General features: G+C 42.9%; 1 protein-coding gene across 1 annotated transcript in view; it reads right to left on the reverse strand.

Annotated features, from left to right (window-relative positions):
- Window positions 1–1150: 1150 nt before the first annotated feature.
- Window positions 1151–26734, reverse strand: part of LOC138628743 (semaphorin-7A) — a 38601-nt gene continuing 13017 nt past the window's right edge. The window contains exons 5-14 of the mRNA XM_069711952.1: window positions 26472–26574; window positions 23299–23406; window positions 22778–22917; window positions 21780–21958; window positions 20412–20520; window positions 19951–20155; window positions 9985–10100; window positions 9143–9315; window positions 8608–8663; window positions 1151–6891 (exon numbers count right to left, since the gene is read on the reverse strand). Of these exons, the coding sequence (XP_069568053.1) occupies window positions 6545–6891; window positions 8608–8663; window positions 9143–9315; window positions 9985–10100; window positions 19951–20155; window positions 20412–20520; window positions 21780–21958; window positions 22778–22917; window positions 23299–23406; window positions 26472–26574 (1536 nt within the window). The 3' untranslated portion in view covers window positions 1151–6544. The remainder of the gene's footprint in view (window positions 6892–8607; window positions 8664–9142; window positions 9316–9984; window positions 10101–19950; window positions 20156–20411; window positions 20521–21779; window positions 21959–22777; window positions 22918–23298; window positions 23407–26471; window positions 26575–26734) is intronic.

The following is a 26734-nucleotide window of genomic DNA, read 5'->3' on the forward strand; positions in this document are numbered from 1 at the left end:
ACAGTGACAGAAAAGTAAAGTTAGCGTCAGAAGAACCATAGCATTGGTTTTGTGAAGATGGTGATGTTTCCAAACACACATTTTGTTTCAGAAGACAGAGTAGATCGCCCTCCTGTGAATCAGCTCTCTGACACGCCTTTATATTTACATCTATGGTTTGTGAAATTCTGTAAAAGCAGTCGTAACTCAAGAAGGCAAAAGCCAAATGCTCCAAATTCACCTCATTTTTATGAAAATTGAAAAAAAGAATAGATAAATTTTAGAAGAGCCCTGCCATACCAGTACAGCTGATATTATAGCAAAAGTCCACCCTCAAACAATCTGAAACAGCCCAAATATGAATTCAGACTTGGTCTCGTGTTCATAGCTCTCAGCTTTGAGCTGATATAAAATTCAAATCAAAAATGTTAATCAATTTCCTGGGGATATTGAAAAGCAAGTACGAAGGTAAAGGTAAAATAGATGATTTACGCAGGGAAACTTTGGGTTCATCAGGAGTTTGATACCACAATGTCAAACTAAAATAGAACAAAAAGATTGTTACATTTTAGAAATTTAATTTGCACAACGATATAACCGACGTCATTTAAAAAAAAAAATTAATACTAAGGTTGTATTGATCAAGTTTTTAGCTCCCGATCCCAATCCAAGTCATTAAATATGGAATATCTGCTGATACTAAGTCCCGATCCAATACTTGTATTTTCCTTGGTTCATCCAGTGTCAAAGTGCACACTTCAAGTTCATTTGGATTTTTAAAATCAATCCATTGTGACCAGTGAACATGTCTGTAATGGAAAAACAAACAAGACATCACCATGGCAATCAACAATAGACGTATAAATAAGTGTCATAAATATATAAAAGATAAAACACAGGCATCAGCAACTTTAAAGTGCAAAGCAGTGTATTGTCAAAGTGTCCGTTTTTGGCAAAGGCGAGCTCCTTTGCTGATTTCTTATTCAAACTAGTAGAATTAAATGAAAATGAATCGAGAGTGCTGCTGCCGCTGCATTTGCCTTTGTTTTATGAGATACTAATCTCCCGGCTGAGGTTAGTCTGTCCAACCCCAATATATAATGTAAAAAACAATGTAATGATTTGCAATGTAAACCCATATCTAATTGAAAACAGAAAAAAAGACAAAATGTCAAATGTTGAAACTGAGAAATTTTATTGTTTTAAGAAAAACATATTCTCATTTTGAATTTGATGAAAGCAACAAGTTTACAATTAGGGCCCCCGTAAGGAAATGGAATTGTTGTAATGGGGAGAATATTAAGTAAAGATACTTTATTAGACTCCAATCCATAATTTATCCATTAATCTACTCACCAAAATGACCTTACAAAATACTGTACACTCAAAATGATTGGGTTCCTTTGGAATAAACACAGTAAATCATTTCTTTATTCTTATATTTTATTAATTTTCACCGCACATGTTCAGGGAAACACATGTCAATATGGATTTTGTTACATGAATATCTATTGCCCTATAGATATCTGTTATTTAAAAATACATGTTATGAGATGGTAATAGACTGGCATGGCACCAATATAAATATCTTTTTTTCCCCCCTTTCTTTATATAATAGTTTGGCATGTTACTGTTAAAATTAGATATATCAAGACACAGAATCATGAACGCACATCTCGTACACTCAAAACCCCAGAGCGAACAAAACGGTGACCCGCCTCACTCGACGTCGATACGTTAACAGCACACACATCCACCAGAGTGGTTTTCCTGAAGGCAAATCAAGATGCTCGCTTTGAAGGATATTAGCTATTTTATCGGACTGGCTGACGATGACAGATGCGAGTGAGAGATATCTGAATTTCGATATAGCAGCCGTGGGAGTATCCGTTATCAAAGCAAGGACTCGAACAGACTGTCGATGTTGTTTCAAGACACCACGCGTGGGTAAATGCTATACGTCTTAATATTCCACAACGTTAGCGGCACAAGTGTGGATATTAAAGCAATGCCCTGTCCAGTGGAGGAAAATGATTGGGTAAATGCTGAATGATTGGACTGCCGTTTCCACCTTTTTTTTTTTTTTTTCAAGGATGAAGGGAAGTCCGCTCCACTGAGCAACACGCCACTGGCCATATTTAACACTTAGGGTGAGTGTCTTCAAATCTGTAGTCAAGTCTATACCGTCGACTTTGTCGGTGTTTTAGCGCGTTCTGGAATAAAGACCAAAAAAATGAACTATACCTAATATCTAATGGGCTTAGAATGAGTGAGTCTGTCTGGTATCCAGCTTGAAATTAGCAGTGGCGAACAACATCCCTCGGTTCAAATACTGTATCACTTCTGCCGTGTAATTGTCGAGAACATACATTTCTTACGTGGTCACAATAACTGTCAAAATGCCCAACACGTCATCATACCGAAAAGGTTTGTCTATTTCCATGACTGACAACACAACATATGAGCGTTATCACAGGCTTCTATAGGACCAAAACGCCGTTCACACCTAAACGACAGAATAGGTCATTTGCCATAATGAAATACTGCATATCACCTTTGGAGAATATCAGCGACAGGTGGACGGGACCTCCGTTGTCCTGGTAACGATGAATAAACATGGGATTGTAACGTTGTGAAACAAAGGCTAGGTTTAGGCAGCGGAACTACTCGGTTAGGTTTCGGGAAAAAGGTCACAGTTTGCATTTAAATAAGTATGTTTGTCATGTAAGTTATGTTACTAAATCACGTTCCGACATGATTAAAGTTAAATACCTTGAATAAGTCAACTAACGAAGTGAAAATAATCCTGTGTTCACACCATCAGTACCAACCCCGGCCTCCTCCCAACAAGGATTTTTTTTTTTTTTACTTTTTATACTACGCCACCTGACTAAAAACTACGGCTACCCGCTCTCACAATAAAGATATCGGTCGTCTTAAACTTAGCCACGTTTTAGGGGACAGAAGCCCGAAAATACTGAAATATCACCATAAGTTAAATAGGTTAAACAGCTAACTTCTGCGAAAGCGTCCGCTAAAGTACTGCACTTGCAGTTTTGAGATACCGCGTTCGTCTAAAGGCTGCAGTTACATTTCACTTTACCGACTGAGATGTTACACTTTGCACGACGACGTTGTGAAATATCGCCGCTGTTTGGCAAAAAGCCTGGGGTCGGCGTTTTCACCGGACTGCAACAGTATGAATGCAAAAATGAAAGAGTAGTTCTTACTCTATAAAATAGTTTCCTCTCTGGCTGGGGCCATTCTTGACTTGAGGCTCGATGTCCATCATTGTCACAAGACATTGAGAATTTGCAAGACTTCGTTCAAAGTAGGTAACAAGTCCCTCAAAATGGACCCATATGACCGTTCCAAACATAACTCGTCTGCCACCTAAAACAAAAACAAAAAAACAGCCATGGGAAGAACCGGGTGATCGCATATCTTCCATCTCAAAGTGGATGCTACCCGCCCCGCCGCCCGACCTTCCATCTGTCTGATTTTGCAGCACTACCACGCTACGTCCATCTATGCTACGGGAATTATCAAATATCGGGAGGTCGGGTCAATTTGAACGTACAGCAGATTTGTTTAAAGCACCAAAACAAATGACCAACGCTGTCGTAGAAGCGCATGACACGAGGATCCTTTCGCCTCGTTCAAATTGGACAGCGTAGGCCTTTCTTCTCGTTGAGTCTTGTGATAACCGATTCCTGAATCTAACCAATTAAACGCATCCGGTACGTAGCAGTTACAGTTACAGTACAAAGAACTAATAAGGAAACTTCCTTGAGCGCATCCGTCTACGTCGAGTTTTACGTTTCCCACCAGAACAACGGCCTCAACCAAAATGTTCGCCGGCGTCTGGCCCGGTGGGCCGGTGTTGAGTTCTCCCCCTGGTGGCGACGCACGAGAGACACAAAGGCAATTAATATGCACGTCCGACCCGCAGCCGGGGTTTTTTGCGATTGTGATGTTCGCTCGCGACGAAGACCGCCGGTCATACGCGCGCTTCGGGGTTTCGTCTAACGCGAAATACAACGCCGGGTAAGGCGCGACGGATTCTTTTCTTTTTTTTGTGTGTGTGTGCAAATGATCGAACGCAGAAGCGATAAAAAAAAAAAAAAAAAAAAAAAAAAAAAAGCGCCCGGGCGGGTGAGGCTCAACGCGGCTTTTGTTTTTGTCGTTTTTTTTTTTTTTTTTTTTTTTTAATTGTGGCACGGTCAGTAGCTTGCGTCAGTGCAGTGCAGAAGGCGAGCAGATCCCCGAGCAGCAACGCACAACCAAAGCTGAGCGAGAAACGGCCTCACGGGTTGTTGTGTTTTTTTTCACGGCGGAGAACATCCTCGCTGCCCGTCGCCCTGACAGTGTGAAATAAATTCTTCAATACGGTACGCGACGAGCCCGGCTCCATTGTCTAATTAGCTATTAATGATATTTCTGGCACTGTGGAAGGCTCGGCATGGGCCAGATTTATGTACCATTAGTGAATGATGATTCTCAAAGCTCTGGAGGACATGCTAATCCGCTGCATAATTCATCGCCACACAAGTCTACTTCTTCAGTCAGCTGATCAGTATTCATGAGATTTCGTGTTTTTTTTGGCATTTCGGTGCTGCTGCTCGGCAACTACGTTCACAGCTCTGTCTTTTCCACGTTCGGCTTTAATCCGTCTTCCTAACACATCGCTCGCAGGGTTATTAGAGGTACGGTTAAAGGACGGTGCTGCAGATGCTTGATGTTCAATCCCTAAACCCGTTGTTCTCGCTTCCCTGGTTGTGGTTTGCTGCTGTACGTCGGTGAAGCATCTCGTTGGAATCTGTCGAGCCTTTTGTTTCACAGCATAAGGTTACAGGTTTGGGGGGGGGGGGGACAAAAAACAAAACATTCTCTTGTGTATTTGCGCTGATGTCCCTGGCGAAAGAGGCAAAGCAGTCAACGGTTACATATCACGTTCTAACTATGGCATATAAAACCCAAACCATGGAGACGAATTGTCGCATACGTAGGCAGCAATGGTAGAAATCGGCATCTGCAGAGCAGTAAAATACAGAACATACTTGAAGGGTCTAAGTACAAGCCTTGTTATTTTTTTATTTTTTTTTGTCCTGGAAAACTATGAAATGCAACTCTACTTTGCGGTTCCATTGAGCTTCATCTGCCTCTACGATCATTTTAAGTATGCGGTTATGGAAACTGCTTATGGCGTAACACCTTGTTCACATCTTTACGCATTGTCGGTTTGATTTGCGGCGCATTAGCTCCTCTTTGCCGTCAGAGCCGTTCACTCGATTTCCTCCGAACCTGACGGACGCAGGATTTTCGTACTGTTGCCGCGCCGCCAGCGTACCCAGAATTAGCAAAAAAAAAAAAAAAAGATCACCGTAGTTTGACGTGACTTGAAACCAGATTGAAATGTCATAATTGAAACGTTTTTCCTGTTGAAAGGCCGGTCGGAGGGCGGCGTCCTCCTCGCAGCGAACATTAAGTAACTTATTTTTCTTCCCAAAGGAGTTGTGGGCGATCTTGTGGTGTTTCTCACATCCTGTGGGAGCGAGTGTTTTTTATTTTTTGTTGTTTTGTTTTTGCTCTGATGCTCTGGGAAGGAGGAAAGATGATGGCATGTAAAAAAAAAAAAAAAAAGAACAAAAAAAAAGAACAAAAACAACGGACAAAGCTGTGAACAAGGCGTAATAACGATGTCTGATACCATCCGCTAAAAAGATGCAAGAAACTGCCTCGTCTGAGGAGGACGTGCTGAGACACAGTGATGTTCGAGGATGAGCTCTTGCCCATCCGCCTACTTCCTGTCAAAAAGCTGACACTTCCTCCCAGCGATGTTGTTGGACTCAGCTGCACTAAATATAGCGCCAAGTCCAACCGCGTCTGCAGTATTCTGCCTCAGCTGCAAAATTGTGCTTAGGACTTTATGTCCCAGAAGTGTTAAGGCTTTTTAAATCTCAATACCAGACATTTTTCTAAGTACTAATGAACTACACCAATGAAGTTCAACAAGATGAATGATTCGATGTAAGAGCTGTATTAAAGGTTTACATATTCACAAATAAGCACAATCAAGTCAATTTCAAAATAAGTAGAGAAATGGTAAAAAGAATTGGCCTGGTATTGATGTTTTTTTTTTTTTTTTGCCCAACTCATAGGATATGTTGATCTTTTTTTTTTCTTTTCTTTTTTTTCAGTCGGGGAGGAGAGGTTCGCAAAGCACCTAATTATGGTTGAATCAAGTTCGTGGACAGACACTCCGAGTCACTTCAGTTTAAATGTTGATGTATGCATTTTCCGGTTGCGATTTTAAGACAGCTGCGGCTGCAGATATGTTGCTTTACGTTCAAAAATATAGAACTGAACTCCCTCGTTCGTTTGATATTTCCCGGACTCGTTCTCTAAAAACCGAAATAGAAAAGAAAAGGTGACTCGTCACCGTGAAACCCAACCATGCACTTCAGTGCTCTGCGAACCTGACCTCCAGAAACGACGGCTCCCGGTCTTTCCCGTCACCGGGAGCCGGTAAAGGATGAGGAGTTGGCATTAGCGTAAGCTGCGGTTAATGAAGCCACAGGGTCGCCACGGCGAGCAGGAGCGACGGCCCCAGGGTGGAGGCGAGGGAGGCGGCCTGGAGCCGGCCGTCGTTCTTCAGCCTGAAAGAGATGACCTCCACCTTGAATCCGTCTTCGGTGGCCATGCAGCGGAAGACGCCGTCCTTGAGGGGCGTGTCGACGACGGGCCCCAGGACGCAGAAGTCACCGGAGAAGAGGCAGGGGTAGTTCTTGACGCAGTTGTCTTTCTCCCAGCGGTAGGTGGCGTGAAAGGAGCGCACGGGGCAGGGCAGAAAGACGGAGGTGTTGGACGCCACCGTCACTTCTCTGGGGGAGGTTCGTCGCAGCTTCAGCGCTGCGGGGACCAAGAGAATAAAACGATTTCACATTGCAAATTGGTACACGTTGACTGTGCTTCTCCCTTCGGATACCAAGCGGCAACCAACGAGTGACGTCACACTTTGGTTTGTGAACGGCCGGTGTGAAGCCTTGAGTTCAGATTTTGGCCGCCGCCGTCTTTGCTAGTTCGGAGCGGTTTCGAGCCGGAAGTGACCGTATTTGGACAAGCTGGGAAGGGGTGGGAGGGCGTAGAAATGAACTAAGATGTTGACGTAATAACCACAAGAAGGAGAAAGAAAAAAAAAAGAAAAAGGAAGCTATCTCTTGATGTCCTCCTCAGACGTCTGTATTTATCAGGATTATAACAAAGCAAAAATAAATCCCCCTCGCATAATCCTCGCTTCGCAACCCTAACTAGCCGAGTCATGGCAGGCCCAGGAAGCTGATGGAGTGATGCTCATCTTTGGTTACCAGCTTCGAGGCCAACCGCTTGCATCAAACCACGTTATGTGGATTTACAGGTTCGGTAGAAAAAGCCCCGTTTCAAGATCGACACACCTACTCGGTGAAGCTCGCTGACAAAGCAGTCATTGTGTAGTTTATTATTTCAAAGTTGGAACGTTATTTTAGAAAAGAAACAGTCTAGTCCTATACTTAATATCTTTGTATTCTGCACTGTCATACTACGGTAAGGATGAGGATTGCTGACGCCGTTGAGGGAACTTTAGCCTCACTCTCGTTTATACCGTGACACGGTGTCGAGTTTAAAATGCATAACGTTAGCAACTGTCATTCGAGTCCGCTGGAAACGTGAAAAAAAAGGACATTTTAAGATGGATTTTTTCCACCGAGGCACGTAGTTGTTGCCCGTTTGCTCTGGTACGGCTTATACAAGCAGTTGCCATTTCAGCTGGTAAGATTATCGGTTGCGGACTAAAAAAAAAATTAGACGCCTCAAGACTGATTGTTTATAAAAAAACAAACAAACAAAAAAAACAAAACAGCTATGAATTTGAAATGTTATTATTGTAAGCAGCAGACTGTGTTGAGATTGGAAAGCTTGGCAGGCGGTGCGTTAACCAAGGCCAAGAATCCAGGGCTTGAAAGTAAAACGCCAACATTAAGAAAGATTTGTTTGAGAATCAATAAGTGCTTTTTTTTTTTTTTTTAAATTAAATTGACTATGAGCTAGTCTCACAAGAGTATTTGTCATCTTTATGCGGCATTATTCTCTCGGTAGCATTTAATGCAATTTCTGCCCTTCTGATTCCTCGGCTTCAAGAAATCAGCTCAGATATTAAAACATTTTTTGCTTTTCATCATCTTTAAGTAGCATTTTCTGGGAAAATAGGCTGAAACTTATCACCGTATCTCCACGCGGGAGGACACGTGGGCACCGGTGACACAACCGGATGTAAAGGCCGTGTCGGAATCAGATCACTTAAAACAGATAGCTTTCCCTTCAGAGGCTATTTCCCTTCAGAGGGTGTGTAACCGTCATGATTAGTCAAGGTTATACTCAGGTTTTGTGCTCCGAACCAGGGCAATGCATGATATGTAAAAAAAAAAAAAAAAGGGAAAAATCCTCCCTGTGGGTTTTTGGACTCAATTATATGATAATCATCTTTTTTCTTTTTTTTTTTTTTTTTTTTTACTGTAGTTGCTCCGAAAGGTTCCTATTTTGGTTTAATTAAGATACAGAGAGGGTGGGAGAGAGCAGATAAGGGCTCACCCGCAGCTTCCCCGCAAACCGAGGAGTTCGAACGGTCCAGATACTGAGTGAGTGTCCTGTCGGAAAATAATAGAGAGGACAAATTAGCGGCATTAAACGGTTTCACAAATGGCTTATGAGCCCACGCATCACCCTCACGAGTTAAACCATGCAGAGACAAATCATTCAACAATGTTAAGGGGGGGGGGGGAACATAAAAAGGAGGCATGTGACACCACATGACTTGATTTTTTTAAATTTTATATTCTCTTTTTCTAAATTCACACATTAAACCCAGACGAATTTATTAACCAAAATGAAACACAGTCAAAATATGAATTACTTGCATCTTTGGCGACTGTCAAGTTTTTCTTTGAACCGCAGTTGCTTTGCAGTCAAAGCGAGTTTCATCATCTCGGGGCCAAGAATTGTCAATCAGAACATCCGGTCATTATTTTTATTTTTATTTATTTTTTTGTAACGGTAGTGATACTGTCATCTCCTGTCAGATCACGTAAAAAAAATAAATAAAGAAGCCAATCGCTCTGCATCATACCCAGTTGTGGCGTTGTATCCAGGCGGAATTGCGATGCACTTTCTCCTGGCCTTGTCCCAGCCGCAGTATGGATCCCGGGCGAGGATGCAATCCCTGCATGTGTCGCCATAGCGACCACAATCAGCCAGTGGCAGTCGCTGGACCTCCATCGCTGTACCAACATACAGATGTCCCTGAAAGGGAAAAGACGCAACACAGAATACGTCTTTTTAGACTCAGTAACAACATCGGCGTCACTGTAATATGTGAACAAGTGTTGCTTCCTTATTCAAAATTAAATGACAGATATATCAAAAATAATTGCCAAATAATTGCAGGCAAGGTTGGTTTTAAGGGGAACAGAGTCTATAAAATGGTGATAAAAGCAACATGGGGCAGTAAAACGCTCAATAAAAAAAAAAAAATCTGAAATTTGTTATTTTATTAGATGGGGAAAAGCAAATGTGACAAGAGTGTAATTAAAGGTAACAGTTTCAAATTTAGAATTAAACGGCCTCCGTCATAGTTATATTATTTTATGCATTCAGATATTTGCCAGGTTTTATCAAAAGAAATGAACTCAGTCAATTGATTATGCATGAGAAATGTTATCAGAGAGAAATACTTTTCAAATCTGTTTTTTTATTATTTAAAAAAAAAACAAATCACTATTGCAATAATGTCTTAATCTTACAGTTTGGCCTTCATGAAAACAAGAATGATTTCAGCTTTACTTTTTTTTGGTTTTTTTAACAATTATTTAACAACCTGCAGCACATTCCCAGCGTTTTATAAACCCTGTTGTATATTTATGACGAAGAGATGAATGCACCCTCTGCACAATGCGGGATTATTACTCCTACCCTTTGGGAGTCGATGGCCATGTTCAGAACGGGGCCCTCATTGTGAAACAGAGAGTACTGAGATATGATGAAGACCTCCTCGCTGGTGTGAAGAACTTTGAGTACTTTGCCTTGTTCTGTGAAAAGGAAGGGGGAAAAAAAGGAAGCGGAAAAAACTGTAAATGGAGTGAAAGCGCACTCGTAAAAGAAGCCACACATTTTCAGTGTTGGATGTGGATTGTAGGTTTTTTTTTTCTATTATTGCCTGAGTTGCAGCCCTTCGTTGTGCTGTCCAAATTATTATTCTTTTTTATTTTCAATATGAATACATGGATTAGACTCGGTAAACTTGCAGGCAGGCTGCGGGTCCAAATGCAAAACAAAAAGGAAGACGAGAGCTTTTCTGAACAAGCATCTGTGAAGGGGAAAGCTGTGCTATAAAGAGAGAACGCGTAAACTGCTCCTGCTTAACCTCAGCGCATGGTGCCAAAACCACAGCGCCGACCACAATAACACGACAGAGGAAGTCTGTTACATAGGCTGCTCATGGTCGGGTGAAGTTTAGAGGCCTGTAGAAAAAGTACCCCTGCGCTCCGAATCGCATACTATTTCTTTTCACTTTTACCTTCACTGCAGCTGACGTTAAAAAGTCATTTCAAGCAAAACTGCTATTCCAAATTAGCTCTGAACTATTCGATTTTCCTTTGAATATTCGCAAAAACCTTCGGACCCCTGAAAGCAGCGTGATCTTCTTCTCCCTATGTTATTTAGCGGTGGCTGGCGGGAAGCTTTTAGGCCCATTACCGCCACCTCTCCGATTTTGGAGATTAAAACGACTATTCCGATATTGTCTGAATTCATGACCCATGCCTAGTATGAATATTGGAACGCAGGGTATATTTCATTCACGTCGGGGAACTCCAGGCTTCCGGGTGTCAACTGGTTTGCGCTGGTTAAATAAACGGACACGCTTCGCAATAGGTATCATAATAAATTACCACCCGGCGGTATCTTAATGCCACGTAGTTTTCCAGCATGGATCACTTTGCACACGCAGAGAAGAAAGCCGACAGGCTGATGGGTTTTCTCTGAGGCCGTTAGCGGTAGTATCATTTCATAACCAAGAAATGTTTCACAAGTTCAGTAACATTAAAGTTAAGGTCTTCGGTAACTTACGAATGTGAACTGCAAAAGAACCTCAACGCCTCCATTAGTACAACCTACAGAATTAGCTGCCGAACAGATTAGATAAGTTGGCTCCTGCCTACACTTTGGTATCTGATCTTAAGAAGAAGAGGAATATTAAACATGTTGTTGTTGTTGTTTTTTTACACCTACAGGAACAGGCAGGAATTCGACCTCTGAATCCAAGTGAACATGCCCACGCACCCGGAGCGGTTTGGTGGGGGGTGCGGGGTGGGGAGTGGGAGGGCTTGGTGCCTTGTTCAAGGACACTTCAGCTTTGGACGGAGCTGGCAACCCTTCAGTCTCGGGCCCCTGCCACTTCTCACAGACCCCAAGTGCAAAAAAAAAAAAAAAAGAAAGTAAGATGTTCATCCTGACTACCACACAAGCCGAAACAATAACACCGCTTTTGCTATCTTATTATTCCCGCTCTTGGAACTTGTGCGTTTTGTGTTCTCAAACTTGGACACTTTATTTTCGCGGCTGCACAAATGAGCATATGGGCACGGCCGCGGCACCACGTCTCTGGGAATGTTTGGTCCAAAAATCCCCCTCCACCCACCCCCGCACACCACACCAAAAAAAAAAAATGAAGTAATGACTCATGAATTTCCTGCAGGTGCACCGAGCACCGGCAGACAGACGCGCAGACTTGGTGGAATTTAGCACACCATTAGTCAACTGTTAGTCAGGCGAACATGCAGCTTGGGTTTTGGAAATTGATGAGTCATTATTCTATCTGCGAGCCATCCCTTTGTTTTGGACAATAGGCGGTTATACCACCAGCCAAGACTCACATTCACTGTTTACAGTCTCTTCTCAATATTTCTCTATTTCCTACTTGTCTTTGTTTTTTGTTTTTTTTGGGTGTTTCATCGGACTCGAAGTCGGAGGAAATATTCTACCTTTTTACTATTTGCCGTCTCAACCGCTGATCCTTTTTATTGCCTGCCACTCCGCCACTCCTTCCTCTCCCCGTAATGACTTGATAGATTTAAAGGCTCCCCACAGAAAGCTGTTTCGAACCGGTTTTGTCTTTTTGCCACATCTGAGATTATTTCACCTTCCCCGCTGTGGAAATGTGATTGCAGTGATACCTTTTTATCCCACACCCTCATTTCCTGAACGCTCCCACTGCGAGGCACTTTTCGCATTCGTAATTAGGCAGGCGGGATCTTGCTGTCACCTGGACTTCTTTTGTCCTCGAACCGCCTCGTCTCTTTTTCATAAAACTTCAAATCTTTTTTTTTTTCCTGTGTAGTCGCAGATAACATTCCCCGCTCTATCCAGTCTGTGCCCATATGATTCTTTAATCCTGTCTACATCTGTTTTCAGCTCTTTTTATCAAAAACAGTGTATCAGCACGAAGTCGTTGTGAGGTGGGGAAAAGGGTGACGATGCTGAACTTATGTGGCATCTGCTGAGTGAACTTGTTTTTAGTTATATTTATCCAGGCAGGGTTTGCTGTTCTTTTACATTACACCCCACTACATCTGAATAGTTGCACGTACTTATTGTCTGCAGACAAGAAATCTGCAATTTGACGGGGAGTTCTTGTGGATGGATTTGACAATTCTACGAATTTACCAAAGAATATAGTAAATCTTCATATCAATGATGTCACATGGTATTTCTCAAAATGTTTTTCAGTTTTTATGCTTATTTATGTTTTGTTTTTATTTCAAATTGAACTTTATTTGGACTTTTAGAACGTAAAGAAGGTCTAAACTAAATATATATATTTTTTATTATTATTTTTTTATTCTGTAGAATACCTTAAGGTTTTTACTGTAATTTGACGGTAAGTGGACATTTGACTGTTTTTATTATTAATATTTAAGAGTTAAAGGACAGAGAGCCAACTGCCAATATAAAAAAAAAAAAAAAAAGTCCTGCTGCGATTCAAACTCACCTTCCTTTGCGAATAAGATCTGTTTCCTTTCTCTCTAAATTACAATCATTCGCCTCCCCGGCCCATTTTCCCCAGTCAGGCACCACCTCGGTCCGCCTTTCTAACCTTCAGGCCACCCGAAGTGTCAATGTATAAAAAGGATATAGCTTCTGATCTCAAACATAAAGTCAACTTGAAACGAGTGTATGGCGCTGACATTTCTTGCATCCCTGAGGGGCTCTTTCTGCTGTATCACCTCCATGACTGAAATGGTCCAAGCAGCCTTTTCATCTTCTGGTGGTCAATCCGTCAGTGAGCTACTGAAGGAAGAGAAATCTTTCACCGCCGCCCGTTCTTTTGTTACATTTCCTCCGGCCCCCCGGATCGGAGACGAACTGCTCCAGTTTCTCCACTGGCTCTCAAAGGGCTACGATATTTCATCCCTTCTTTGTTGCTTTTTTTTTTTTTTCTAAGTGACTCTTTAGAGCTCCGTGTCGGAGCTCACAGTCAGACGTTTTCGGGCTGTTGAACTTCGGTGACCGACCGTAGATCATTTAGGAGTTAGCACTTTTCATCCTCTTTTTGATCCGCCTTGAACTAGACAGCCTGGTATCCATGGAATTAGGTTCACAGTAGATAGATCTTCATTGTGCGAGCCCACGGCACAGGGCAGGAAGTTGCCTCCTTTAGGTAAGGGTGGCGAATTTGTTGTCGAGGATGGGCGTCATTTTAGCTTCCTTGACCGTAAGTACAATCTTTCCCCTAATATTTCCCAAGTGTTTGCCTAATCTAAACCTTAACCCCAATCTCCAATCTCTGCTGTTTCCATGAGCAAATCATGTAGAGAGAAGATTATTCCATCAATTCAACATTGTACTCACAAAAAAAAAAGGATCCAGAAGGATTTCATGCATTATTCCTTCTTATCAAAACCTGGGACCTACAAACACAATGTAACTCAACCATTGACTGAGATTTCGGTGTGTTACGCCAGCAGCGACCTCGAGAGAAAAGTAGAGGTCAGGAGTGCACTAGAGAGGTCTGGTAACCTTGCTTCTCCACACCCCTGGATCTTTTTCACGTTATTTTTAAACTCTTTAACCCCAACCGGTTTTGGCTCGAGACATCACTTGAGTCAATTCATCCGATTCCGTGCAGCTCCCTCAGGGCGCCATAAAAGCCTTTATGCATTTATTTTTTATACGAGCAGTAGTACTCCCCGAGATCCACAAAAGACTTTTATGTGCAAAATAGGTGGAGTGCCCCTTTTGAAACACTTCTCACCAAAAGTGACTTCGATGAAGTCACGAATGCCCACAAGAAAAGGTTTACAATACCTCAAACAATAACCGGGACATCAAGACCCGCTTGTATGCCTTTGAGGAAGAATTGACAAATCACCACAACCAAAATGCAAAAGAAATAATCAGTACTGTTTTTTTTGTTGTTGCAGAAATCAGGTGACTAACAGTCAAATATTTAAAATGAACTAAGTATACTTTTGAGGAATACCAATCCGGCAGAACACCTGCGCTATCTTAATTGAATCTGTTGTTTGAGGGTAGCTAAGCAGCTCCTTGCAGAGCTTATCCTTGCTGGCCATGTTATAAAGATGACAGATATTGAAGTATCTGGATATTATATGCACAAATTCTGCTGAATTATTTGCCGGCGGGTGATCAAAAGACAGAGGAAATTCACTTTGTCGAATACTTAATATTATTTTTTTTTTTAAATAATAATAATAATAAAAATTCCCCTCGGGGATTAATAAAGTATATACCTACCTACCTACTGCTGCGTTCCCCCATCAGCCTGCGCCTTGCAGAGGGCGTCCCACCGAGACTAGTTAGATGGGTTTGAAGCCGAGTATACGGTGCACTATTTAGCTAATTAGGAGCGTGGCACCACCCTTCCAGTTTGTTCTAGGTCAAAATTTTAAAGTGACTTCCTTTAGCCCCCAAATGCATCACTTTGCCTGTGACTAGAATAAACAAGATGTTGGGCCTCTGTGGGTGTTGAAATTCAATGACGAAACTGAATGAATCATGTTTTCTACTTTCAAAGCAGCCACCATCAAGGTGCCCTCTCTTGGCACCGAGAGTCTAGCCACTCCACTTGAGCCTGTGAGCGCTGAGCCGCCCGCCGAAGAGTGTTTACGCGGACCGGCTGAATAAGTGGCAAAGACACAAAGTTAGAGGAAAAACATGCGCAGAAAGTAACATATGAAAGACGAGCGGGAGGAGATTTGTGTTTCGGGGTACAGTATATCGAAGTCTAAAACTCTCCCTTTGTTGATTCTGGTAAAAAGAACAAAAACATATCATAAATCATAAAATAAAAAAGAAGTCTGTCTGGAAACAGAGCTATTGATGGTAGTGCGCTGGGTGTACTATTATTTTTGCATATTACCAACTGCAAGATAATTAGATAATAAATGTGTTTACATGTATTGTCCCATTCACTCTGTCCAATTTTTTTGATAAAAAGAAAATAATTAATCAGAACAAAATAAACAAAAACCCTGTCCCCTTTTTAAAGTAGCAATCATGTAGACGCTGCTGAGCAGTTCTGGATGAACTGAAAACCATTTGAAACAAATTACAATAACCAATAAACAATTTTATGTCATTATTCCTTGTTAAAATATTGTAATAAATGTGGCCTGTGGAGTTTTCATGTAAACATATTTTTCTTTGTATTACCTTCAGTGTTATTCACCAGAACTTCATTGTGTGCATCCACACAAAAGTGATGTATTTCCTTTGTCATTAAAAAAAAAAACAATTATGCTACCGTTTTAAATTCTGTTTTGTTTAAATCCTTGATTGCCGGCTTGCAGTTGGCTTCTCTGCTTTTGTTTAACTCCCGTTTTTAAATCTATTTTAACTCGAGCATTGTGAACTCCCCTTTTGTTTTCTTTAATATAAAAGTAATTTTGATTCTGCATTGAACACGTGTTGGTGGAGATTTGCATGTTTGTGTGTGGTCGCGTTGCACTGTGCACACAAGTGAAAAAGATCTTGATCTCATTGATCTATTTTGACAAAAGAATCCTCGCTACTCTTCCTAGTCATTTGAGTCGGTATGAGTTTGGGAAAAAGGCCACAAATTTGAAATTAGAATGAAAAAAAGAATATGAAAAGAATATGGAGTTATAAAAAAAAAAGCTCCTCTTCCAATGCCGGTTAACGGCTCAGCTCGACTATTCACTTACTTTGTATTTCATTGGTTAAAAATTGTGGATAGTACCTGGTACCTGGAATAGTTTTTGGGTATCACCTTCCTCGAGCTTCCAAGCGAGCTGAACCGAGAGCAGAAGATGAGTTGAAAACAATGCAGTCCACTGATTGGTCCGTCAGGATTGTCAAAATCCCTTTGTCACTGTGTGGCAACACAGAATCTCCTGCGCTAATCCGCCGTTATTAACTAGCCAAGCTACACGGTGGCTGTAATTTTTTTGCTATATTTACTGGACTACTTGATTAATGGCAACCCACAAAACCAAGCCTCGGTCAATGGAGGAGGCGTCGACGGTCCTCGGTTTGGTTACCAACTAAAACGCTCCAGCGGAATTTGTCGCTCTGAAGATGACGTCACGCCAGTTTTGCGTGGTGTCGTTGTCGTAATGATGTGGCATTGAGGCGGTACTATCTACAGTAAAACTGAAAACCCCCAAAAAGTACACGGCACCAACGGCAATCAAGCAGAGTAGAGTAAAGCTGGTGCCGGCACTGGGAAAAGGGACTGAAATGAGATATACAGATCCAGTACTTGCTATGATACAACCAAACATCTAACTGAACTGCCAGTAGTTGAGTTGCTTTGTGGACCAGGCATTACATTCACAGTTTCCGTCTCTGTAATTTAAAGCAAAGCACTGTGGCACCTAGAGGTCCAACCAATCACAATTCCCACCGACACCAAACGGCTGGCAAACTGAATGAAGAGGAAGGGAACGTCCGGGAAAAAACAAATTCTACGCGTATGAATTATTCAACGCATATGTGGATTGGTCGGTAGTTTAGCTTATCCCGTTGACTTTCACAAAATCCTCAATCACCACCAACAAACACAACAGAGTTTGTGTGGAAGAAGAAGCGCACCTAACTATTGATGTTGGCCTCAGCGAGGTTGTTTGTTCTGCATCAGACTTTGAAAGACAGCAGACGAAATGAATCAGACAAATGCGCCAGAGTTCGTTTAAAGTGGACTAACTCCATTAGACGCGAATGCCAGCTTTACGCCGGTCTTCAGCCGAAAACAGCCTTCCTGAGGGTGAGCTCATCCCTTTCAATTATATTTATTGCCTGAATACTTGCGGTGATATTTGCTCTCCTGGCGACCGCACTGATATCAGCTGTTGCGCTTTCTTGCACAAAGATTAACGGCGCGGTCTCCGATGCTTGTGAGAAATATTTATCGGAATTTTTTCCCACCGCGGAGGACGACTAATGTCCCAGGGCTACCCAAAATGCGTCTGCTTCGATTTCACTGCCACTGGTCTCGAGGTGGGCCTTGGCTTCGCCGCTGCTGATTGGTTTAAACGGTTCTAATGCAGCAATCCGTCATGACGAGCTGTCTGTCTGCTTCACTCATTTGAGATTGCATTATTTCAAGGAGGCAGCTTCTACGCAAGCATGTTTGAAATGAATTATGCTGATTGATGAGCTTGACTAGTTACGAGCTGTGAATATTTATAGCCAACGCCCTGATGCGAAGGCGATGCAATATTGAACAGGCGGAAAAAGGGAGTACTATTAAACCGAATAAAAAAAAATAAAAAAATGGAGTCCAAGGCTTTCCCCAACAAATTACAACAGAAATACTCAGCAGGGTTGGACAACATATGTTTGGTCACATGTTGAAAAAAATGAAGAAAATCAAAAAAATAAAGATATATATATATATACATATAAAACAAAACCAGGAAACATTCTGTCTGTGGAAGCGCAGATCTCCAGTAAGACCTGTTCCTCTGGCCTCTCCAGTGTGATTCAAACTGCTCTAGTTTCTTTTTAGGCCACCATAGAGACCGTGAGGCTGTTCATAGCTCTTCCTTTCCCCTCCTATTACTGACACAGTTTGTGAAGCCCTCAGCTAGAGGCCACCAACCTGTCTTTTTTAACTCTACATTGTTTTCTGCTGGCTAGAAATATAACCAGCCCGGAGAGGGCTGATGAATGACGGGCACGTACCCGCTGCAGAAAGGGAGAAATTGCCCTCTGAAGAATGACACTCGCTCATCTTTTTGGTGAACTTCAGAGCGGTGAGACACTCGCATATGAGCATATGACTTGTGATGGTTGCCATAGTAATCTCCCTGAGGCACAATGCAATTTTTGGAGGAACGGCTATGGGCAACAGCAACAGCTCAGAAATACTGCTTTGATCAAATGAAAACAGTCTTGTGGAAAGGCAGGAGTTTTTTTTTTTTTGTTGAATAGATTTAGAGTACAATAGATTTTGACCATTTGTCAGTTTTGCACACTTTCTACAATTCGGAGCTTGAATTAAGAATTTAAGCGTCTCCTGCCTGTGATGTTTTGTTAATCTTTTTTTTTTTTAATTTATCCTTTTTTTAGTGCTGAGCTGGCGGAGCCTGAGACTTCACAGTGTGCAGTGCAAATTGTGTTGATGAGATGCAGAGTGTAGGATTTTCCCCTAAGCCGCAGGATCTTCAACTTTTCAGACCACGTACCACTACGTGTCAGAGCACATTTCCCATGATCCCCTTCCCACGGCAGATACCGACAACGTCCCACCGCGTCAGGTCAACCTCACCGTTAGCGCTAACGTGGCGTGACATCACTAAGCGTGAAACAAATTACATCGCCGTAGGTGTAGCGTGTGCATGTAATACCTGTTGTCTGTATTTAAGTCAAATGAAATGACATTTTCTTTTGCACTTTTATCAGTTGGAGTGCAAATTGAAAGGACTTCCAGGAAGGCTTTTGAGTACCTCCAGGTGAAACATCGCGTACCGCAGTTTGGAAATCATTGCCCTTTAAAAAAAACAGGGACGAAGCACACAAAGCAGGTCCAGCGTTTGCTTCTTGGAGGGATTTTCTTTCGCTAACAAAAAGAGAACTATAACAATTGCTGGCAGAGCTTCGCGGTCTCTCTCTCTCTCTCTCTCTCTCTCTCTCTCTCTCTCTCTCTCTCTCTCTCTCTCTCTCTCTCGAGCTCACAGATTTTGGTTCTGCGGCTCATTCGCTGTTTGGTTTCGGCCTCAGCAACTCAACCCATTCCCTGCAGCAGCAGCAGGCAGCTCTGGCCAAACCCAACGCACAGACTCAACTGGCTGAGGATGAAAGCGAAATGTCTTGCAGTAAAAGAGACAAAAACATTTTTTTAACAATAGCTGGTGTGCAATTTCAGTTTGAGGGTCTAATTTCAGATCTATAAAAACACAAAAGAAACGTGCTCAGGTGGACGCGAACACGGTTTTGCTACGATGCAGCTGAATGCAGTGAAAATTGGGCCGTTTTTGCCAGAGCAACTTCCAAAAGACAGTGGTAGGTCGGAGGGTGTGTTTCTGTCTTGTTTACGAGCTCCTCCGCTTCTCTAGAGCTTAATGCAGCTTCAACATAGGGCCCTTCCAGCAATTGACCAAAGGAGCAGATGTCAGAACCACACAACTGATAGGTTAAAGCCGGTGTTAGCATTTAAGTAAAGGTCAGAGTGAGTAATACGCTTTCCCACCCACCAGTTTGTTCACAGCCTCAAACTTCACGCTACGATGACGCATTTTTTTCAGTCTGGGGGCAGAAATTTGGCACCACGAAACATTTAGCATGTGTTGTTTCTCCAGATAGCTAGAGCTTTAACACACAGACACACACACACATACACGCACACACACACACACACACACACACACACACACACACACACACACACACACACACCTGTTCCGAGGTACAGGACGCTGTAGTGCTCATCGTTGACCGCCAGGGCGATGTCCGCCACAGTGTGCGTGATCTGGTCGTCTGTGGGGAGGTCGAGCGGAGCCACGCCGACGGGTCGGATCACGTCCTCAATTTCTGGGTGGTATCTGATCACCCCGAGGTTTTTGATGTTGTTTTCCGCCGACAAGGGGTTTTTGCGGACGCACTGAGAGGGGAGGAAAGTGTTCAGTCTATTTAGACCAGGCCCGGCACGGGAACAAACAAAACACCCTTTAGGCCGAGAGCTGAAAGTTGCTTGCTCTTTTATCGAGTCAGGCCTTTAAAAAAAAAAAAAAAATAAAAAAAAATAACTCTTCAATCTTTTCGCCTCTGAAATATAGGCTGACTCATGCATTTGCAAGTTGTTGTTTTTTTGGACCTGTGACAAAAAACAAAAAATGTTGCTAGTGGATTTTTCTTACCGTCCCAGGACGACTGCCAATGAATGAACTGCTGTAGCCCTTCAGTTTAGATGTGGAAAAGGCTTGGTCAATATCTTCGATGGAGTACGCACAGATCACCGTTCTGCCCCTGAACAAAGGCAGAGAAAAGAGGGCTCAATAACGGCAGGTTCTGAGGGACAAGAAATTCAGCCAGAAATCCTCTGGCTCGAGGCTTGAGACGGTCGATACCCGTCGTCGGACGCTATCTGCGTCGGAGGCTCGCGCGTCGCTAAGCAACTGTAACAACAAATGAACTGTAGTTATCGTACAAAATCACTTTTCCCCTTTGGTCTGACTCTTGTTCCAGATTTCTCACCTTCTCCGCATGCAACCGCAAATCATTTCATTTGTTCAATTCTATCTGGTGTTTCAGGTTCCTAATTGCTTTCGAGAAGAACTTCCAACTCTTTGGCCTTTGACCTTTCGCCGCCGGCGAGTTTAGCTCGCCGCCGTGCACCTTCCCACGTAGGCAGGGCAGTTCTGCGTGTTCGTTCGGTCAGCTGTGACCAGAGAAAAGGACTGCAGATGAAGTGAGGAGGGTAAGCGGCATCCCCAATTTGCACGAGTATCGATTTCTCTTTCGTTCGCATTAAACGAAGCCTCGCAACTACATATCAAGACGCATGTAATACCGATCCACCAAAATGATTCAAAGTTCTACGTAACATTGTACATATGAGGTTGTATCCCTGCAACACAAATGTTTTAAATCAGGGAAATATTCCACTACTATTATTTTTTTCCACACAAACTTCAACTTTTATAAATACATTTCCTGCCCTTCCCCCTCCCCCTCTGCACAAAAACTACAGAACAGTCTGTCCTGCACTTAAATTATGTGCATACTTGATTTGCACACTCGGTGAAAATCATTTGACAGATTCTGAATCCGAAAGAAAGAAAAAGGGAAAAACAAAATCTGTTGTTATAAAAACAAAAAAACAAGAAGAAACAGAAACCGGCAAGACACATTATGTCAAAATGGGATAAAATTAGACGCTTGCGTGGTGCGTGGCGTGTTCTGTTTGTGTGGGTGGACAAGTGTCAGTTACTTTGTTTGTTTGTTTTGTGTATTTTGTTGTGTTATCAGTTTGCTTCATTGTATTATTTGACTGTTCTGTTTTTTCCCCACCGATCCTGAATCCTCCTGATCCTTTTTTGAATTCTTGGATACGAGTCCAATAGCAACGTCGACATTGACCCTCGGATAACCCTTATTCCTCACTCGTACTTGTACTGGGACTTTACGACCTCGTATCCCCAAATTCTTTAAGTAGCTTTCATTTTAATTGCGCCACTTGAGCCTCGGATAGTAGGAAAAGTGTTTGTGGTGGAGTTCCAGCTTACCAGGCGTTGGAAAAGAGGCCGTAGAGGACCCCGGCCCTCTTGTCCTGAGCAGTGAGCACCACCGCCTGCCTCATGTTGTTGTACTGCTGCTGAGTGTTTCCTGAGCCGCACATCACCCGCGCCTTCATGAAGGTGGTCCAGGAGTCTTCCAGCAGGGGTTTGATGCCACCTTCATCCACCTGGAAATTACATTAGAAAGACGGGGACACCGAAGTCATACCGGGGTCTTGATACCGGGTCGTTAAAATCGTCTTCTGCCGAGATCCGACTCCGTCCCCTGAACTCCCTTTCCCTCCAGCTGCCATTTTGGCCAAGGGAACGATTTGGCTTGTCCCGCTCCAGAACATTCAACAGACAGATTTGTCCAATATGTGCTTCACCTAGTTCAGCACGAAGACACACGCGGAAAGAGAAAGTCTAGCTTTGTTAAAGGTGCCCTCTTACAAATTGAAATCTGTTTTAAACTGCGCACTGTGTATTGAGCAAAGTAGGACACAAGACGTGGTGGAAGAGGTCAGAAATACACGTTAATGAAGATACTTAATGGGAAAACAACTGGTATAGAGATAGTTGGCCTAGTTTCGCAATACGTCTCTTCCAGGATACTCCGTAACCGTCTTACTCGCACATTTTACTTGTGTGTTTTACAAAAGAGCGTGTTATGTTTTTTTGGTTGTTTTTTTTTTGAAGCGGTTACTGCCGGGTCCAGAGAGATCGGTCCGGGACGTCGTAATCTCACGAGTCCTCTCGTGATGTGCCGGATTTGCACAGGTAATTCTCGGTTGCGTTGGTGACTAAGTACGTCAAAGTGGGACCAGACGGATTTCTCACTTTTTGACTGACGGCGGCCATTTTTCACGCCGTGGACGTTTCTCTCTGTTGAACGCGTGTAGATGAAAACACACAATACGAGGTCGGGAACCACCTCGTTAATCTGATGCACAGAGCTACACTTAGCCACGTTTCCGCAATGGCAGGCACGTAAGTTGGGTTGTTACCATGCAGATCCGGCCTATCCGGGCCCTGTACGGCTCCTCGTCCACTCTGGCTGTCTTGTTGATCTCACTGAAGAAGAAGTAGATCTCCTCCTTGAACTTTTGCGAAGACGGGATCATCGCTGCACCGGCAAACTGCGGATCTGGCGAAGGGGTTAAAATACGTCTGCTGAGACATCGTTCATTTCTTTCCAATTTGCTTCCAAAACGTCTCTTGCATTTGGAATTATTGTTCTCAAGTGCAGCTTTATTTCACGATTCCATCACCTCATTTGAGACGATGCTAATTAAAAAAATAAAAAAAAAAAAAGGCACATCGTGAGTATCAACAGGAGCATAAATGTCCGATCACAACGGATAGGCTTCTGACACCCGACAGTGAATACACCTACATGTTTTTTTTGTTTTTTTTCTCCCTCCCATGGGAATGGAAGTAGTACATTTACAGAGAGCCACCCACCATCTCCATATGCATTAGTCTAAACCGGTGCGTTTTTCTGCCATCCGCCCTTCCTCCTACTCACTCAGCAGCCAAATGTTCTCCGTCTTCAGGAGTTTCTGGGAGCCGAACGTACGCCGGATCGAGCCAGCGTGACCTCCCACCGACGACATAGCAGAATACAGATTCCCGTCTAAGACAGCCAGGGAAAGAAAAGAAGAAGGACGGGAGAAGAGAGTGTGAGCGGTGGGTGGAAAAAAAAAAAAAAAAAAAAGAGAGAAAAGGCTCAGTGTGCGTTTGATGGATCGCTACGAGGTTCAGAGGGAGAGGGAGAGAGATTGAAGCGACACTGAAGGGGGATTGACTGAGGCTAGAGGGGAAGGAGGATACAGAGAACATTAAACACAGAGTGGGAGAGCGAGGACAGGGAAAAAAAAAAAAAAAGAAAGAAGAAGCCTGGGAGTATAAAGGCAGAATAACCACAAAAAAAAAAAAAAAAAATAACAGGGAAGGGAAATGAGATTAAGAGCAAAAGAAGACATCAAGGCAGAATAGCTGACTGCACTGATTAGCATTCACCAATCACCATGTTCTTAAAAACCCCACTTTGAGCTCTGTCGCCATAGCAATGCAGAGGAGTTGGGGGCGGGGGGCGGGGGCATTTGAAATCATGGCACTAACATCTTCATTAGGACTGATTGTTATTTGAATGCTGCTCAGCTCCAGCGCTTGGGCCGCCTCGCTGCTTCGGCAAATCGCTCCCCCATCTGGAGGAGCCTCCTGCAGCGCAAACTAACCTCGCAACTGATTCGAGTGTCCCTTCAAACAATCCATCCGTACTCGACGGCGTTAGCAAACAGGCAGTTCTGAGTGCCCCTCATTAAGCAATATGACGAATGAAAGGTTGGCTTAATTAGAAAACAGCTCTATTCAGTGAATGCACGATAATTACGCAATTAGTGTGGTTCCGACCCCGACCCCTCTCCGTGGACCGGAGCAAGGCATCCAAGTCCTATTTGGTGACTTTGTGAAACTGATGATTTTTTTAATTTTTTTTTTTTACCCACGACGTTTGCCTTTTGCATACGACATTATATTTCGCAGATCTGTATTTTCACGAATTACAAAGGGCGGAGGGGGGGTGGGGGGTGTAACTCTTTGCCTGTATCGAGTCTCTCCACGAACCCATCACGGCTGCTTGAAGATAATTGGAAGAAAGCAATAAATATCTTGAAGCAAGAAGCACAGACAGATATTACAGCCTGCCAGACAGTCTGAAGATATTGAAATGCTGCCAGATATTGAGGTTTTTGTTTTTTTTTCTTCCTGTGGAGCGAATGCCGTGCGTAGATGTATGATCCCTTCCTATACTGTAGCAGGATTTGTCTCCCTGCTGATTAAAACCTGAAAGAGAAGCTCTCCCGTTGCACAGCCCTTTTCCCGTACGCGTTACAGGATTCTGTAAAAATGTCCGCCTGAATCTGTTCGTGTTGTAATCTGTGCGACTCCGTTTCGGCTTCGTGATTTGTTGGTTGTTGGTTTTTTTTTTTCTTCCCCCATGTGACTGCACAGCGGCAGATGGTGACTCTTGCGCGTTTGGCACTCAGGGTGGTGTGATGTCCTCCCTCCCCCCCCCCTCCATGATGTTACACTTAACAAATTTATATACATGATCTACTGAGGCACTAGAATGAAATCCTACATCTTAAATCTCCAATATCTTTCTTACTGTTTTTTGGTTGTTTTTTGTTTTTCATTTTTCTTTATCCAAATATTGGATCTATCTTCACAGGAGCGCTGTGAACTTGGTAGTCCAGTTCCCTGTGCGGTTAAATACTCTGTGTATATCAAGCGTTTAACACCAATAAGTTGTGCAGTGAACTGCATTATTCAATTGAGGCGCCTTCTATTGATGGAGGCTCTTTGTCTTGTACAATTGATTGAAGCTACAAATGACGCATTTGTCACTCAAATCGTTTCCCTCGGCTCGATTCGTTGAAGATCTGTGCGACGTACACGTTTAAAATACGAATGTAAGTTTAATTAAAAAGAAAGAATTTCATCGGAATATGTCTCACTGACCAATTAGCGTGGAGCAATATTTTCAGTGATCGTAGGCGACATGTAAGATCTCGTCTGAGGTAGAGTCCATACGATTATGCGGTGCATGAAATGATTTATTAAAATCTAACACAACTTGTAAAGGAGTGACTCTTTCACATGCTGTGAGGTGCTTCAGATAAACGCATTTGCATAATATGAATAGAGGGTGATAATAAGAGTCGGATCGCTCCTGGGAGCTGAAGTGTCGCTCTGATGCTCTTCACCCAAATGAGCAAAGTAATAGAAAAAGTTCAAGGTGGCTTTGTTTCAAAATATGATCTGTGGTAAAGTGACAGCTTTTGGAAAAGAAGGTAAGATTAAAAACTTCATAATTGAACTACGTAAGGCTTCAATCAGAAACATGATTTCAGACCTTACGACTCCTCCCCCCGGTTACCTCATTCATTACTTTCTTCAATATGAATTATTTTGTCTGTCTCACTGTTTGGGAAATGGTCATACCAGCATGTATGACAGCAAAATCATACAAATTAATTTAATTGAAGTGGACTCATTCTGATCGCGTGCTTCTCTCAGGCTCAACTTTTACGTGAAGGAAATCGATACCTTTCAAAATAAAAGAAGCTGTCGGTTTTTGTTTTGTTAATCACATTTAATTATACGTACTGTAAAGTAGAATCAAATTTCATAGTCTAGAGTTTTGGTCGTCAGACCGAACAACAAAGTACGTAGTTTGACCTTCTGGTCTGTGTTTAGTGTTTTGCTTGGTGAGGTAGGACACTCGCTAAATACTGAGCTATTTTGACAAGGTTAATAACTTGCTACCAGCACTGCGCTGCAGACCTAATGACTTGTGATCGAAATCTTATTTTCGCTCGCTGAGTTTGACTGAGTGAAAGCAAATCCTCTCAGAGCTCCTCTCTGGTTTACATCATTCATTAGAATAAGCTTTAGAACTGCCGCTCCTTCACTTTGACCCACAAGGGAGCCAATTAAGTAAGTGTCCCTGTACGCTGAGGGTCATCAAGGATCAAGGTCCGCTGATAAACCAAAAAAAGTTGTCTTTGTAGGGATGTTACTGGTCTTGAACCCCCCCCCACGCACACACACACACACAAACACAAACACACACCTCCCCAGATAAACATACACGTCTTGCAAGCAGACTCGTAACTTCCCGTTCGTGTTTGTTACCTGCAGGCAAGCTGATGGACTTCTGGGACGGGTAGGCTGGTGTGATGTCAGAGGCTGATGCTATCTGACCGCCCTGGACGTCAGTCAGCACCGTGTCATTGACCTGCGTCGGGGAAAGAAAGGGGAAGAAGTGTGAGCCCGGTGGAAGTCTTGTATTTTAGACCCTGTTCATTCTAGACCTCTTTCATTATATAATATACTCAACACTGTTGTCTGTCTATCACCGAGACAGAGTTTCAAAAGTTTCAACTTTCCCCGGTGGG

This window comes from Brachyistius frenatus, unplaced genomic scaffold (assembly GCF_029030835.1).
Source record: "Brachyistius frenatus isolate BFR_SWC_R1_liver_20210118 unplaced genomic scaffold, ASM2903083v1 Contig_104, whole genome shotgun sequence".
Classification (NCBI taxonomy): Eukaryota; Metazoa; Chordata; class Actinopteri; family Embiotocidae; genus Brachyistius; species Brachyistius frenatus.